This window comes from Stomoxys calcitrans, chromosome 1 (assembly GCF_963082655.1).
Source record: "Stomoxys calcitrans chromosome 1, idStoCalc2.1, whole genome shotgun sequence".
NCBI lineage: Eukaryota > Metazoa > Arthropoda > Insecta > Diptera > Muscidae > Stomoxys > Stomoxys calcitrans.
Genome location: NC_081552.1, coordinates 70024147 through 70038189, shown reverse-complemented (window position 1 = coordinate 70038189; position 14043 = coordinate 70024147). Strand labels below are relative to the sequence as shown.

General features: G+C 37.5%; 3 protein-coding genes across 4 annotated transcripts; 2 read left to right on the top strand and 1 right to left on the bottom strand.

Moving 5' to 3' along the window:
• Positions 1 to 1363: 1363 nt before the first annotated feature.
• On the top strand, positions 1364 to 2855 carry LOC106086827 (uncharacterized). Its single transcript, XM_013251641.2, has one exon. It carries the CDS (start codon positions 1443 to 1445, stop codon positions 2016 to 2018), a length of 576 nt encoding a protein of 191 aa, XP_013107095.1. The 5' UTR covers positions 1364 to 1442; the 3' UTR covers positions 2019 to 2855.
• Positions 2856 to 5983: 3128 nt separating this feature from the next.
• LOC106086824 (large ribosomal subunit protein uL2m) lies at positions 5984 to 12159 on the top strand. 2 transcript variants are annotated; one of them, XM_059370216.1, is made up of 4 exons: positions 5984 to 6048; positions 11028 to 11551; positions 11611 to 11823; positions 11878 to 12159. In XM_059370216.1, the coding sequence occupies exons 2-4, from the start codon at positions 11071 to 11073 to the stop codon at positions 12081 to 12083; spliced, it is 900 nt and encodes a 299-aa protein (XP_059226199.1). In that variant the 5' UTR covers positions 5984 to 6048; positions 11028 to 11070; the 3' UTR covers positions 12084 to 12159. The 2 variants fall into 2 exon arrangements, with proteins under 2 accessions (XP_059226199.1, XP_013107091.2); XM_013251637.2 differs by lacking the exon at positions 5984 to 6048 and having other exon boundaries at positions 11024 to 11551.
• On the bottom strand, positions 12104 to 13431 carry LOC106086823 (ubiquitin fusion degradation protein 1 homolog). The gene is made up of 5 exons (XM_013251636.2): positions 13310 to 13431; positions 13122 to 13248; positions 12636 to 13063; positions 12395 to 12577; positions 12104 to 12336 (listed from the first exon to the last, which is right to left on the bottom strand). The coding sequence occupies exons 1-5, from the start codon at positions 13310 to 13312 to the stop codon at positions 12172 to 12174; spliced, it is 906 nt and encodes a 301-aa protein (XP_013107090.1). The 5' UTR covers positions 13313 to 13431; the 3' UTR covers positions 12104 to 12171.
• Between the last annotated feature and the right edge of the window lie 612 nt (positions 13432 to 14043).

Genomic DNA, 14043 nt, shown 5'->3' with positions numbered 1-14043 from the left:
ACCTAATATGCTTGAAAAGTCTTCTAACCAAAGACGAAACGCGTCCCATAGTGGTTGGTGTGTGTTACTATCTTTGGCTTTCCTTTTCCATTTGCATCTCCGATCGTTGAGTTCGTCTCGAAAGAGTAACAAACACAAATAATAAATATCAATACAATCGTTAATTTTCCATCACCTACATATCAAACGAAAATGAGGCTAAAAAATCAGGAGATCGGTTTACGATGCACAGACCGAATAAAACCAAATTTAATAAAGTCAATTGGAACTCATGAAAGAAATCATTGTAAACAATATTAGCACAATCGGATGAAAATTGTGCCCTCTATAATGTATCTTATGTTTATGTAATGTATCTTATGTATTTTATGTTTATGTTTGTATTTTATGTTTGTTAAATTTTGCAAAAAAAATAACTTTGTCGATAGTTTCGATAGGAAAAATATCAATCGATATTCAGGCAAAAAATTAATATTTTGCCAGCTCTACCTAGAACTCGAGTACTAGTTATTGTCAGGTTGGTCGAGTTGTCATCCGTTTTTTTTTTTTTTTTGATAATGGCTACCCTTATAAATTAAACATGACGGCGACTCTGGACAGCTGTCAAATTCGTTGAAGTTGAGTGCAACAAGGTCGTCTTGTTTTACACCGGTATTCACAAAACTTAAAACCGTTTTATAGTAGGTTTATTTGACAACTCTATAAAGGAAATCTATCTAATAACCCTATTTTAACACTACTTTAAGTTTTGTGAACATGGGCATTTGTCGTTAACAGAGAAGCATCTAAAAAACAATACCATTATTTAAATAAATAGACATTTTTAATTTAAAATCTTTATCCCAATCACTCATCCTTGACAACGAAATGTATTCATTTACAGGTAGTGGCAGTTGCCCAACAACAAAACATTGAGTGCACTATCTGTCAAAATCAGTGAATAGTGCAACTCTGATTTCGTGTATCTTACTAGTTCGCGTCATTTTTCGTTGTTTGATGTGTTATGATTCTTAACTATGGGTTGCCCAAAAAGTAATCGCGGATTTTTTAAAAGAAAGTAAATGCATTTTTAATAAAACTTAGAATGAACTTAAATCAAATATACTTCTTTTACACTTTTTTTCTAAAGCAAGCTAAAAGTAACAGCTGATAACTGACAGAAGAAAGAATGCAATTACAGAGTCACAAGCTGTGAAAAAATTTTTCAACGCCGACTATATGAAAAATCCGCAATTACTTTTTGGGCAACCCAATATAATACACACACACAACCAAAACTCGTTGACAGAAAGTGCACTTAGCGAGAAACGTTGTTACGTTCGAATAACTAATTAAGTAGTTTTTACAGAATTCAGCTTTGAATGGTTTTGTAATTTTGACAGCTAATATTATCAAATGTTTTAAATTAGTTGAAGAAAATATTTATTCAAAATTAAATTAAAATGACTGACTATCCAGAAAATCTGAATATACACATGATTAAAAGAGAAACATCACCATCCACATCGGAGGAGAGAGCCCCTCATGATATAAAGGCAAGATTAAATTTGCATGTTAAACGGCGACTGCAGGATGGGCATAGCTTGCCTGAAGAATCTGTTGCAGCGATTCACAGTCCTGTAAGTCACAAACTGAACAAAGATGTTCCCGTTAAGGAAGCTCGCCAGAAGAGGCCCTACAACAAACGGACAGACAAATCTACAAAAGTTCATCCCACATTGTCGGAAGCTTCCACGAGTGCATCAATAGCACAACGCAAAAATAAACAAAAATTGAAACAAGTGGTTACGGATTCACAGGATGATACTACCATGCATGCGCTAAACATCAACTCAGGTACTGTAAGCGCTGGTGATGAGGATGAAGGACACGATAATGATTTCCGACCAGGTGGACGCGAAAAGGAGAAGTGCCCCGATGTCTTGGCCATGGTTTTAAGCATGAAAAAAAGGGCTTTGATGCAAGATCCAGAAGTTCAAAGGTTTTTAGCAGATGTTATGGGTGTAATAAAAACGTAGACAATTACAATAAGATAACGCTAATTACTTATAAAAATTAGCTTTTAGTGATAGAAATATTTATAATAGATTGCTTATCAATTGGAATTCAAATCTATATATAAGCACATGAAGTTCGAAAAGTGTCAAGAGATTGAAGAAGGCGTGCAGAAGATCGAGGCAAAATTTCCCGTGAACATTCCATTAAAGAACATGGATAAACTTCTCACATATCAGTTAGTGTTGCCGATTCAAGTATAATCTCAATGATAAGGGGCCTCCTTTTTAAAACCGAGTCCGAACAGCGTGCCGCAGTGCTACATCTCTATGTGGAGAGGTTTTCACATGGCTACCATACCACTGCCACCGTAGCGCAGAGGTTAGCATGTCCGCCTATGACGCTGAAAGCCTGGGTTCGTATCCTGGCGAGACCATCAGAGAAAATTTTCAATGGTGCTGGCAACATTTGTGAGGTACTATGCCATGTAAAAACTTCTCTCCAAAGAGGTGTCGCACTGCGGCACGCCGTTCGGACTCGGCTAAAAAAACGGAGGCCCCTAATCATTGAGCTTAAAACTTGAATCGGACTGCACTCATTGATATGTGAGAAGTTTGCCTCTGTTCCTTAGTGGAATGTTAATGGGCAAAGTTTGCAGTTTTTACCATACCAAATGGTACAGTACCTAACAAATGTCACCAGCATTAGGAGAAAATAACCACCGCTGAACATTTTTTCAGATTCAGCGTCATAGCCCGATACGCTAACCCCTGCGCTACGGCGCTTGAGAATGTATTCTAAGTTCGGCTACTAAGACAAATGATCTGTCATAGGCAATAAAAGTACAGAATTTCACAATATGCACCACCATAGGATTGAGTAATTATTCTAATCTCGTTGTATCTATAATACCACTAAATATCGACATGTGGTCCCATAAAGTTTATACATTAGTGAGTTAAAAACATATATGAGCGTGCTAAGTTTGACCGGGCCGAATTTTATATACCCTCCACCATGGATCGCATTTGTCGAGTTCTTTGCGCGGTATCACTTTTTAAGCAAGCAAAGAATAATGAATAACAACTGTTATTCTATTGGAGCTATATAATGTTGCAGTCCGATTCGTACCATAAATGAATTGAATGCTGAACATTGTAGAGGTCATTGTGTAATATTCCAGTCCATTCGGATAAGAATTGTGCCTTGTAGGTGCTCAAGAAGCAAAATCGGGAGATCGGTTTATATGGGAACCGTATCAAGCTATAGATTGATTCAGACCATATTGGACACGTATATTGAAGGTCATAGGAGAAGCCGTGGTATAAAATTTCTGCCAGGTCGGATGAGAATTGCGCCCTCTTGGGGCTCAAGAAGTCAAGATTCCAGATCGGTTTATATGGTAGCTTTGTCAGGTTATGTACCCTAGCACATTTGTTGGAAGTCATAACAAAACACCTCGCGCAAAATTTCGTCCAAATCGGATAAGAATTGCGCCCTATAAGAGCTCAAGCAGTCAAGATCCAAGATCGGTTTATATGACAGCTATATCAGGTTTTAAACCGGTTTGAAGCATACTTAACACCACGTGCAAAATTTCAGTCAAATCGGACGCAATTGTACCTTCTAGAGGCTTAAGAAGTCAAGACCCAAGGTCGGTTTATATGGGAGCTATATCACAACATGGACGAATTTGGACCATTACAATTCCAACCGACCTACACTTATAAAAAGTATTTGTGCAAACTTTTAAACACCTAGCTTAACTCCTTCGAAAGTTAGCGCGCTTTCGACATGCAGACGGACGGACATGACTAGTTTGACTTAAAATGTCATGGCGATCAAGAATATATATACTTTATAGGGTCTTAGACGCATATTTCGAGGTTTTACAAACAGAATGGCGAAATTAGTATACCCCCTCCTATGGTGGAGGGTATAAAAAGTATTTTTAGCTGCAACGGCAGTCGCGCACAATCAACTGTATCGAGGGGAGAGTCTCAGTGAGAGGCCGGTTGGCACCGATATGATGCTCGATATAACAAGGCAAATTATTTGCTCCTTTAGATAACCAATGGCCACCCAGTTCCCGCGGCGATCGGTCCTTTGGACCGGAACGAGGTTGCTCACCTACAGGAGCTTGACGAGGATCGCCACATCCACATGAAAATGTGGCTACAAAAACAACAACAACGTATAAATGCCGCTCGAGGTATGTAACCCCACCTTAAAGTTGAGTTAGTGTAAAAGTTCATGTAAATATGTTTAAACAATAATTTTTTTTATATTGTTCGCAAAAATTCCGAAAGCCAAAAAAAAAATACTCCGATTTAAGCTGAGTATTCTGTTCAGCGTTTCAGACGGAATGCTCTCAAACTCCATATAAAAAAACGTAGGCGAAAAACTGGCTAAAAATAGGCAGACAAGTAGTAATCTGGCAAAAAACTACTATAGTGGCAACACTTAAAACTTTTGCCGGCATAATTTTTGTTTGTTTTATTGGTTTCAGTGTTTCGTTTTTATTTATTTATTTGAGAAAAAGTATATAAAATAGATAAAACAATAAGTGCAGATAAAGAAACGTGTTTTGGTATGGAAACAAAAACATTTGATTGCTGTAAAATTTCGCTCGCGAAACAATTGAAAATTTCAGCTGCTATTCCGAAAGAAGAATTGAATACCAACCCTTAGGTTCAGTTTTCTATTCTGCTTTCGGAATAGTCGTGGAAATCTTTAATTGGCGGTTATGTTTTGTTTTTATTTTCATACCAAAAGACTTTTTTATCTGCACTTATGGTTTTATTATTATTATTTTTTTTTTTTTTTTGCAAATAAATAAAATAAAAAGAAAAAATGAAGCATTGAAACCAATAAAACAAAAAGAAACCAATAAAACAAAAGCGTTGCCACTAAAATTTCTTTTTGCCATTTTCCTCACTAGTTTTACTTTTTACACAGAGTTTTACTTTTTCACCTATTTTCCTCCAGCGTTTCGCCGACTTATTTTATTCCGCCTGAAAAGCTGAACATAATACCCAGCTTTAGGCATGATTTTCCATCTAGAAATCAGCTGATTTTGACACATATACGTACGAAAATCGCTTATATAAAGCAGAATATTCTGTTAAGCTTTCGGATTAAGGCCGGTACTATATTCGGTTTTCGCGTTGAAACTCCATATAAAAAAATTAAGGGAAAAAGTGCCAAAATGTGTTCGTTTCGTCATAACTTGTTTTTTCATATAGGGAAATTTACATTTCGGAACGCACATTGAGAGCACAACCACAGTCGCTGTGCAACAAGTAATTTTCTTACACAAAATAAACGCTATCGCCAAATTTCTAATTGTAACTGAGTGTCTGTTATTTTTAGTGATGTTGCTCACATGTATTTAATTTGGGTGGAAAAAAATAAAGTGTTTGTGGAGGCATAAATAAGAAAGTATTTTTTAAGTATAAATAAATATACTCGAAAGAACAATAAATATTTTTCACATCAAGCAACTCAATCAATCTGTACGAAATAAAAAAGTTTGTTAAAGAATGTTTTGTGCTTTTGGTCTGCAATTACAACAACAATATTTGGATAATAGTGGAAGATGCCGACAAAGGTTTTTACTTATAAAAGTAAAAGTACTACAAAATCTAATCATTTTTACAAATAAATGCTGAATTTGTCTCTTTTTAAATTGTTTTGTGTTTCATTATTCAATAATTACGAAGAGGTGGGTTTTGGTTGAAATAACAACAACATATATGAGTTTCAGTAAGACCCAAACACTCACATACATATGTGTGTATACTTGCACGTAAGCAGCTGACAAGAAATGCCTTTATTTATTTCACATGTTTTTAGCTCATACGTTTTTTAACGGAGTTTGAAATATTACTGCATGAGAAGAGGAACCGAGTACTAACCCTAAGTGGGACCTGTTGTGAATACCGTACTCTGTAATACGCATCTTAAGATACGTTTCGCTCTAATCGGACGCCAACTTGTCACAGTTGATATCTTACGTATATATATAACATTTGCTACAACTTTACCAGCCAGGTCGATTTTTCTATTATTTTGGGGCTGATCGTTGAAAAAAATTTTAAGCAGTAATAGTGTTTCAAATAAAGAGAAGAAAAACAGTAAATAACTTTAAATATTCATACCATATTTTGAGGCATCCCACCTGCAGATTTTGCAGACAAGATGCCTGGCTATAAACCCAACGACATGGACTGCGATGTCGTTGAGGAGGAAATTTCTACTTCGCAGCATAATTTGAATGCAGACATAATAAGCAACAAGGGCGCGCAGACTAGCGCTATCAAGAGGCAGCGTAATGAGACGGCAGTGAATCCTAACGACATTGAAATCCCAGAGCTGAGGGAAAGATTGAAAAAGCATAAGCAGACGGATGACAACCCATTTGGAATACTTAGTGTCCTCACACAAGTGGATTTTGCATCAACTTCAACTGCAGCAACGCAAGACAACCAGGCCAATAATGGTAAAACAAACGCCAACAACAACAACAACGGTGAGACAAAACCAAAATGGTGCCCACCAATTTTTATTTATAATGTCAACATCAAAGCATTGGTTGATTCTTTGAGGGAGACAATACCTAAATTTTCTTTTAAAGTAAAGAATATGAATAAGAACAAAAGCAAGATTTTTTTTTCTGATCCGTCTGTCCATTCTTCAATGATGGCTCTCCTACGTGAGAAGGGCATCCACTCATACTCCTTTACTCCGAAGGAACTGAAACAACCTTCCTTTATATTGCGTGGGCTTACTTCTAGCACGGAAATAGAAGAAATAAAGTCTGAGTTAGATGAATTGGTTCCGAATACTGTGGCCAATGTGACAATCTACAAAACACAAAGGAATAAGGAAACTGGTCTTTTCTTAGTCTCATTATTACCTGGGAAACAGCTATCTGATGTTTCTAATATAAGGGGCATACAAAGCCAAATTGTATCTTGGGAGAAACCAAGAAGAAAGGATTCTGAGATCCAATGTCGCAGGTGCCAACGGTGGGGCCACATTTCAAAAAATTGCAACTCTGCATACAATTGTGTGAAATGTGACAAAAAGCACGGCCCAGGCGAATGCCAACGAACAAAGGAGGATTCGTCGGATCCCTTCTGCAATAATTGCGGTGAGGCGGGCCATCCAGCGAATTGGCGGGGTTGCCCAACCTATAGGAAATATGTTGCTGCACGTCAGCAGAGATTGTCTAAGGCCATTGAGGAGAATTCTCGAGCAAAATCCAACGTCAGTAGGGCGGTCAATATGTCCATGGTGACTCCAGGCCATACATTCTCTAACTTGTTTCAGACTCGTCCGTCACAGCAAGGTGCAACTCAACAAAAACCGCCAATAATTGACCAATTTTTGAAATTGGCATCTCTCTTCTTGCATCCCGATGAATTGACCCTGGAACAGGAGGTCAACATATTCCTCTCCGAATACGCCAATATGTCAAAGTCTGAGGCCAAAGCTGAATTTTTGCGCCTTCTAAACAAAGTTAGAATTAGTTATGGACCATAGATTCATAAAATTACTAACCTTCAATGTAAGATCTCTTGTTGATACTAGTCGTCAAATAGATCTTAAAGACATTCTCCACCGTAACAAAATTGACATTGGCTTCATCCAAGAATGTCATCTGAAAAGGAATAAGAGGGCAAGAATAGATGGTTACAATTTCATTTATGACAGTTCCCCAATTGGAGTTGCCATTGTTATGAAAAATACAATTCAATATAACCGGATCTTTTTGGATGACATTGGATTAAATCTTTCCCTGGCCCAGATAGAGTTTATGAATGATGGCGCTCGAAAGAGATATTTAATTGGATCGATTTATGTCCAGTGCAATTATCCTCCGCATAAATTTGAAGCAGATCTGGCCAAACTTTTGCAGCTTTGTGGCAATTTTGATGGATTCATCCTAGGAGGTGATCTGAATTCAAGGAGCCCGGTTTGGGGCGATAGTATGGAAAATATGAACGGAAAATCTTTGCGTGGATGGTTAGATGACAATAGCCTCGAAGTGGACCGGTTATGCGATGCAGAGCCGTCATATCCAAACGGCCCTTCATTTTTGGACCACTTTTTGATGAGTCCGCACCTCTTGAACAGAACGCTGCCAAATTTTGAGATCTCGACATTACCAACCTTTTCCGATCACTTCCCAATAAAGTTGTCACTCAGAATAGATCATCCAGAGCTCATCTTGAGGACCCCCCGGACATACATCTCCTATAAGGACACCAACTGGCCAAATTTCATTCAGGATATGGACTCGGCATCCCGCCGAATTATGCCGATCTCTAGCTTTAATCTAGAGGACAATGAAATAGATGAAATGATAGATCAGTTTAAAACATCTTTCAATTGCATACACAACGCTCACACTAGGCAAATCTTAACGCAGGGTGATAAATTTCCACTTTCGGAGAAAACCAAAAAACTTTATAAGATCAAGCATAGCTGGCAGAAGGAATTGAAGAAAATCTTTCATCGAACGGGGAACCGCTTAAGCAGTGAGTATAATGTGCTGTCCAAACAGATTCAGCTGCTAAAGACCATTATTAAAGAATCGGTGAACATGGAACAAGCTGATTACTTTAACAAAAGATTGCAAGATATAAAACCAGGTCCTTCCGCTTTCAAAAAAGTATATCAAATTACGGGAAAATCTAAATCTCCGTTCTGCCAACAAATCGTCCGCAACAACAGTATACTCACCAATAGTACTGACATCGCAAACGAGTTCCATGCCTTTTACTCAGACACCTTCCGTACAAGATTACCCCTTCATCCAGTTGAGGATCTGCAATCAAAGGTCTCCAATTGTTTAAACGCGGTTCCCCGACATATCTATAATTTCGATTACGAGATCAACGCAGCCCGAAATCAGGATAATTTGCACTTCACAACTCCAGAAAGAGTCAAAGATATTGTTCAACGCATGAACAATAAGAAATCGAGTGGCCTAGATGGAATATCAAATTTTGTATTAAAGAGATTACCAGAATCAACTTTAAATCTTCTCACCTTCATCTTCAATAATTGCATAAACAATGGCTACTTCCCGTCCGATTGGAAAGTAGCAAAAATTCTCCCAATCAAAAAGAAAACTGAGTGTGCTACTCCGTCCGATTTCCGCCCAATTTCTCTCCTGTCCAACATTGGGAAAATATTTGAGCACATCCTGAAAGAGAAAATTGAAAACGATTACATAATTGAACCTTTACCTGACTTCCAGTTTGGATTCAGAAAGACACATTCCACCCAACACGCATTATTGAAATTTCATAGCGACATCACCATCAATCTTCGAGATCAATCCTGCACGGTAGCCATATCCCTTGATATAGAGAAGGCTTTCGACTCTGTTATACATACTGGCATTTTGTATAAGCTAATAGAGTTAGAGACTGATCCGTACCTTGTTAAGATTTTACACAGCTTTTTTTCAAATCGAAGATTTTGTGTAGATGTACAGGGGACACTGTCGAACTTCGGGTCCGTTGGTAGTGGCGTACCCCAAGGCAGTGTCCTAGCACCACATCTTTTCAACATATTTTTGCACGATTTTCCCCATACATCGCAAGACTCGCAGGCCATTCTTTACGCAGATGATTGCCTTATATATGCTCACGATAAATCCCCAGAGATCGCCATGGAGAAAGCAGCAGTACACCTTAGACGCATCGATGAATACTATAAGACATGGGGTATTAAGATAAACGAAGCGAAATCACGAGCAGTTTGTGTAAGGAATGCATCAGGCAAATGCCCAAATTATGTGGTACCTCAGAGTAAGAGACTGGAACTTACCCTTAATGGAGTCAGCATACCCGTCGAATCCAAAGTCAAATATCTCGGCGTCACATTTGACAAGCTGCTTAAATTCAACCCACACGCCAGAGGATCACTGCAAAAGTCAAAAAAAATATTAGGTTCATTTTCCTATTTATTTAATAGCAAATACTTACCACAATCCACTAAGTTACTGCTTTACAAAGTGGCCATTAGACCCGTGCTGATATACGGCTTTCCAATCTGGTTCACTATCTCTCCGACAGTGGCCAAAGAAATGGAAATCCTAGAGAGGAAAGTGTTAAGGAAATGTATAAATAAGCACTACCAAAGCCGCACAAAAAAATATTCCAACTCTTACATCTACGATATTTCAGACATCGAACCATTGTGTTCTTATGGTTTCAAGCTTCTAGAAATATTCGTCAAAAAAATGGCCACGCACGAAAATGACCTGATAAGAGACATTTATGAATTAGAAGAACGTTCATCATGGGTTGATTCAGCTTACCTTTCACCAGTTGCCATAATCAATGAAACTTTCGACAATGAATCAGCCCCTTCCATGTTGCCAGAATTTTTCCGCAAGACGACACCTGGATCACATCGTGGATGAGAAATAAAAAAAAAAAATATAATATAATATTAGTTTTATAACGCAATTTTTTACATAAATTTGCTTTTAATTGTTCTTTATGTATTTCTAAATACTTACCATGAGCACAGCTCAACTCGTTTTCTAATACTCTTCTTTGATGATTGAGTCGAAACATATAAACATATGTCATATACATTATATTTTTATACATACATACATTCGTACAAACTGTGATATTTACATTTTCATTCATAACTGGTTATGCCAATTCGCTCTGTTAGCTATAGTAATTGCAGAACATTTTGTTATTTCGTTGTAGTTGTTGTCTAGTTATAAGTTATTTATTATACAGACTCTCTTTGCTCTGTAAGCAACAGTAAAGGCCGAGAGCAAGCCTTTTGTTTTCATTTCATTTTGTTATGTTATTCATATTCATAAGTATACTCTATACTTTCAAGCGCGTAGCAATTATCTATACTAATCGTGTAATAGAACGAGACAACAATAGTTCTAAATATTATTAAGAAATCGAAAACCACATTCACATGTAATCGAAAAAGAAGAAGACTCAAATAAATATATACATACATACATACATACCAGCCAGGTCTTGCAAGAATTTGTTAAATAATCTATCTTTTTATTAAAATATGAATAATTTAACCCGGTTAATGGCGAATTGTGTTGTACAGACACAAAGGCACAGCTTGCTACCAGTTGCATCCAACATTGCTGTTATGCAATTGCGAAACAAAACGAAATATGTAGAAAAGCCAAAACCGGGAAATGGCCAGCAGTTTAGACGAATAGTACACTTCAAAGATGAGTACACGGTTGAACCGTTGGAAACCACGCATTTAGCTGGGCGCGATCCCGTCACCGGCCGTGTTGTGGCCAAAGGTATTGGTGGTGGCATAAAACAAAAATACCACTGGATAAAGTGGGTACGAGAAGGTCCGACAGAAGGACCCGCACAAGAGGAGAGAGTTATTGAAATTATGGATGATGGCTGCCGGACTTCTAAAATAGCATTGGTGGGTGTGGGAGATGAACTGAAGTACATTTTGGCAACGGAAAATATGAAGGCAGGTGATATTATCAAAACTTCCCGTTTTATACCCAGGATTCCCGGTAAGAGATTTTAAAAATTATTTGAACCATAATTTGTTAATGTTTCAAAATATTTGCAGTTCGACCCAACGAAGGCGACGCTTACCCTTTAGGAGCTTTGCCTGTTGGAACCCGAATTCATAATTTAGAAAAGAATCCCGGTTATCCTTGTCATCTGATACATGCAGCAGGGACATATGGCACCATTCTGAGGAAATTTGATGATAAAGTTGTAGTTCAATTGCCATCTAAGCGTGAATTTGCCTTTGACAAAACATGTATGGCCACCGTAGGTATGTTAACTTTAAAGTCAAAAATTCTAGGCAGTAGTAACCTTTCTTCTACAGGACGTGTTAGCAACATAGACCACAATAAGGAACATATTGGATCGGCCCAAAAAATGCGTGAGCTTGGTAACCGACCCAGGTCCGGATTGTGGCAACGCAAAGATGGTCGCTTCGGTCGCAAAATACGCAAACTTCCTCCCATGACATTGGTACCTCCTCCTCCGGCTAAAGCAGAAGAAGTTATAAGGCTGACAATCCCCTTATAAGTTACCTCTCAATGAAAAAATCTTTTAAAACTATGAATATATTATTGTTGATTAAATGTAGAATTGTTTATCTTAACCAGTAAACAAATTATTTGCGGGATTTTTTCATAGAAAATCCTTCGCCCTGGAAACTTTCTTGCGTAGTAGGGGCAGCATCAATATCAGCCACGCGATCGCTAATTGGTTTAATAGATCGGTCGAATTTAAGATAACCAAAACTATAATCATAGTCCGGAACACCGCGGGCCAAAATCTGTTAATTTAAAAATAAAAAATGAGTAATGTTCAACTATTATGAGGACATTGCTTGCCTTCTTTATAACTGGGGCATCGAGTTGATTGTCCTTTTTCTTTTTTCCATCTAAACGAACGCCAGAACCCTTGAATGTCTCGACTACTTCTTCCATTACGTGATCCTGTGGTTCTTCTTCTTGAGGTTGTCCCTTTCTCGATGAAGATGGCTCTTTGTAGCCCACAGGGGCTTCAAATTCGACCTAGAGCGTGAAAACAGCATTTAAAAAATATCTTGGGTAACATATTTGCCATACTTACATTCATATCACATTCGATTATGCTAACAGCGTTGCCTGGTTTTGTCTCCAACACACACAATTCATATACTTTCTTATTATATTTTATGGCCACAACATCTCCCGTTGTGAGACAAGCAAAGTTCCTTAAAGCATTTTCCAGCACGGCTTTTGGGTTTGTTATGTCCAAAAAATCAGTGCTATGAGGCTGAAATTTGGAAAACTTTGCCACGGGTAGTGAAACACTTTCAATGGTCAAAATATCTCCTTCTCCCAATAATAGATTATCCATCATCCAGTATGGTAAATAACATTTACCCTCATCGGCAACAAACTCTAAAACGCCAGCATGAGATGTACGACCCTTTTTGTTGTTTATCAACTTAAACAACATGGGATATTCCACATTCAAGCGTGTCAGGGAGTCCAGAGCTGAAGGTGGCATAATGACTTAAATGGAATAAAATAAATTTAGCAATGAAAGTAAATTTACTTTTTGGCTATTTACTTTTTCCTCCGTTTTCCACATCTTGTCTTTCATTGCCCGGCAACATTGAGACTGAAAAACATTTGTAGGAAGCTTTGAAGCTGCGTCCAGCTTCGGGGAACATCATATTAAAACCACTGAACTGAAACTTTTCGATACATTCGGAAGTTAGATACTTTCAATGGGTTAATTGACTCCTCCATATTTACCATATTTGCCTCTCTATAGGTTATATTCAAATATTCCGAATATCTCGAAATTTGTGAAAATACTTTCTTAAATACGTGCTTCTGTCACAGCCTTAATTATATTTTGTGTGTCATTGTATATAATTCACAATATACAATAAACAAAATGTGTTGCATTGTGAATGATATTTTTTAAACATATGAGGTCTGTTCTCGTACTTTTCCAGTAAAAATTTGCGGGAGAATAAGAACAGGGGCCGAATTGCTGCATACCTGAAAGAATAAAATCAATCAAAATCTCTCTATTGTGAATTATGCATTTCTCCATTGAACGTGAATTTTTGAATAATAAGAACGTGAATGTTTAAATAAATCATAATTTATAGCAAATGCTATGTTACAATATCTATACAATTGGTATAACATCTATTAAATTCGAGATTAATTTCATTCGATACGAAAGCGCACTCGACCACGTATGCGGTAATAAGACCCCAGCAATCCCATGGCAGCCGGTTGTTCGTATCGGATTGACCCGATGGATTCCTTCATCGGCAAGGGCTGCCGCCTCAGTGTACAACACTGCTACAACAACAACAACCCCAGCCTTTTGCTTTTTTATTAAACAGGTAAATTTCATAAAACAGCTGTTTGATGACACAAATTTCTGCTCGGAAAAAAACCTCTAGGAGATACACATAGTCCATAAAGTCTGCGTTCATGTGACAATTTCTTTTTTAATGATTAAAAAACAA

Bases quoted from the DNA above. Each gene is read 5' to 3' on its own strand.
- LOC106086827 (XM_013251641.2), top strand. From the start codon at position 1,443: ATGACTGACTATCCAGAAAATCTGAATATACACATGATTAAAAGAGAA.
- LOC106086824 (XM_059370216.1), top strand. From the start codon at position 11,071: ATGAATAATTTAACCCGGTTAATGGCGAATTGTGTTGTACAGACACAA. The intron at 11,552-11,610 runs GTAAGAGATTTT...AAATATTTGCAG, and splicing joins TTTTATACCCAGGATTCCCG to TTCGACCCAACGAAGGCGAC. The intron at 11,824-11,877 runs GTATGTTAACTT...TTTCTTCTACAG, and splicing joins AACATGTATGGCCACCGTAG to GACGTGTTAGCAACATAGAC.
- LOC106086823 (XM_013251636.2), bottom strand. The intron at 12,578-12,635 runs GTAAGTATGGCA...TTCACGCTCTAG, and splicing joins TAATCGAATGTGATATGAAT to GTCGAATTTGAAGCCCCTGT. The intron at 12,337-12,394 runs GCAAGCAATGTC...TTAAATTAACAG, and splicing joins ATGCCCCAGTTATAAAGAAG to ATTTTGGCCCGCGGTGTTCC.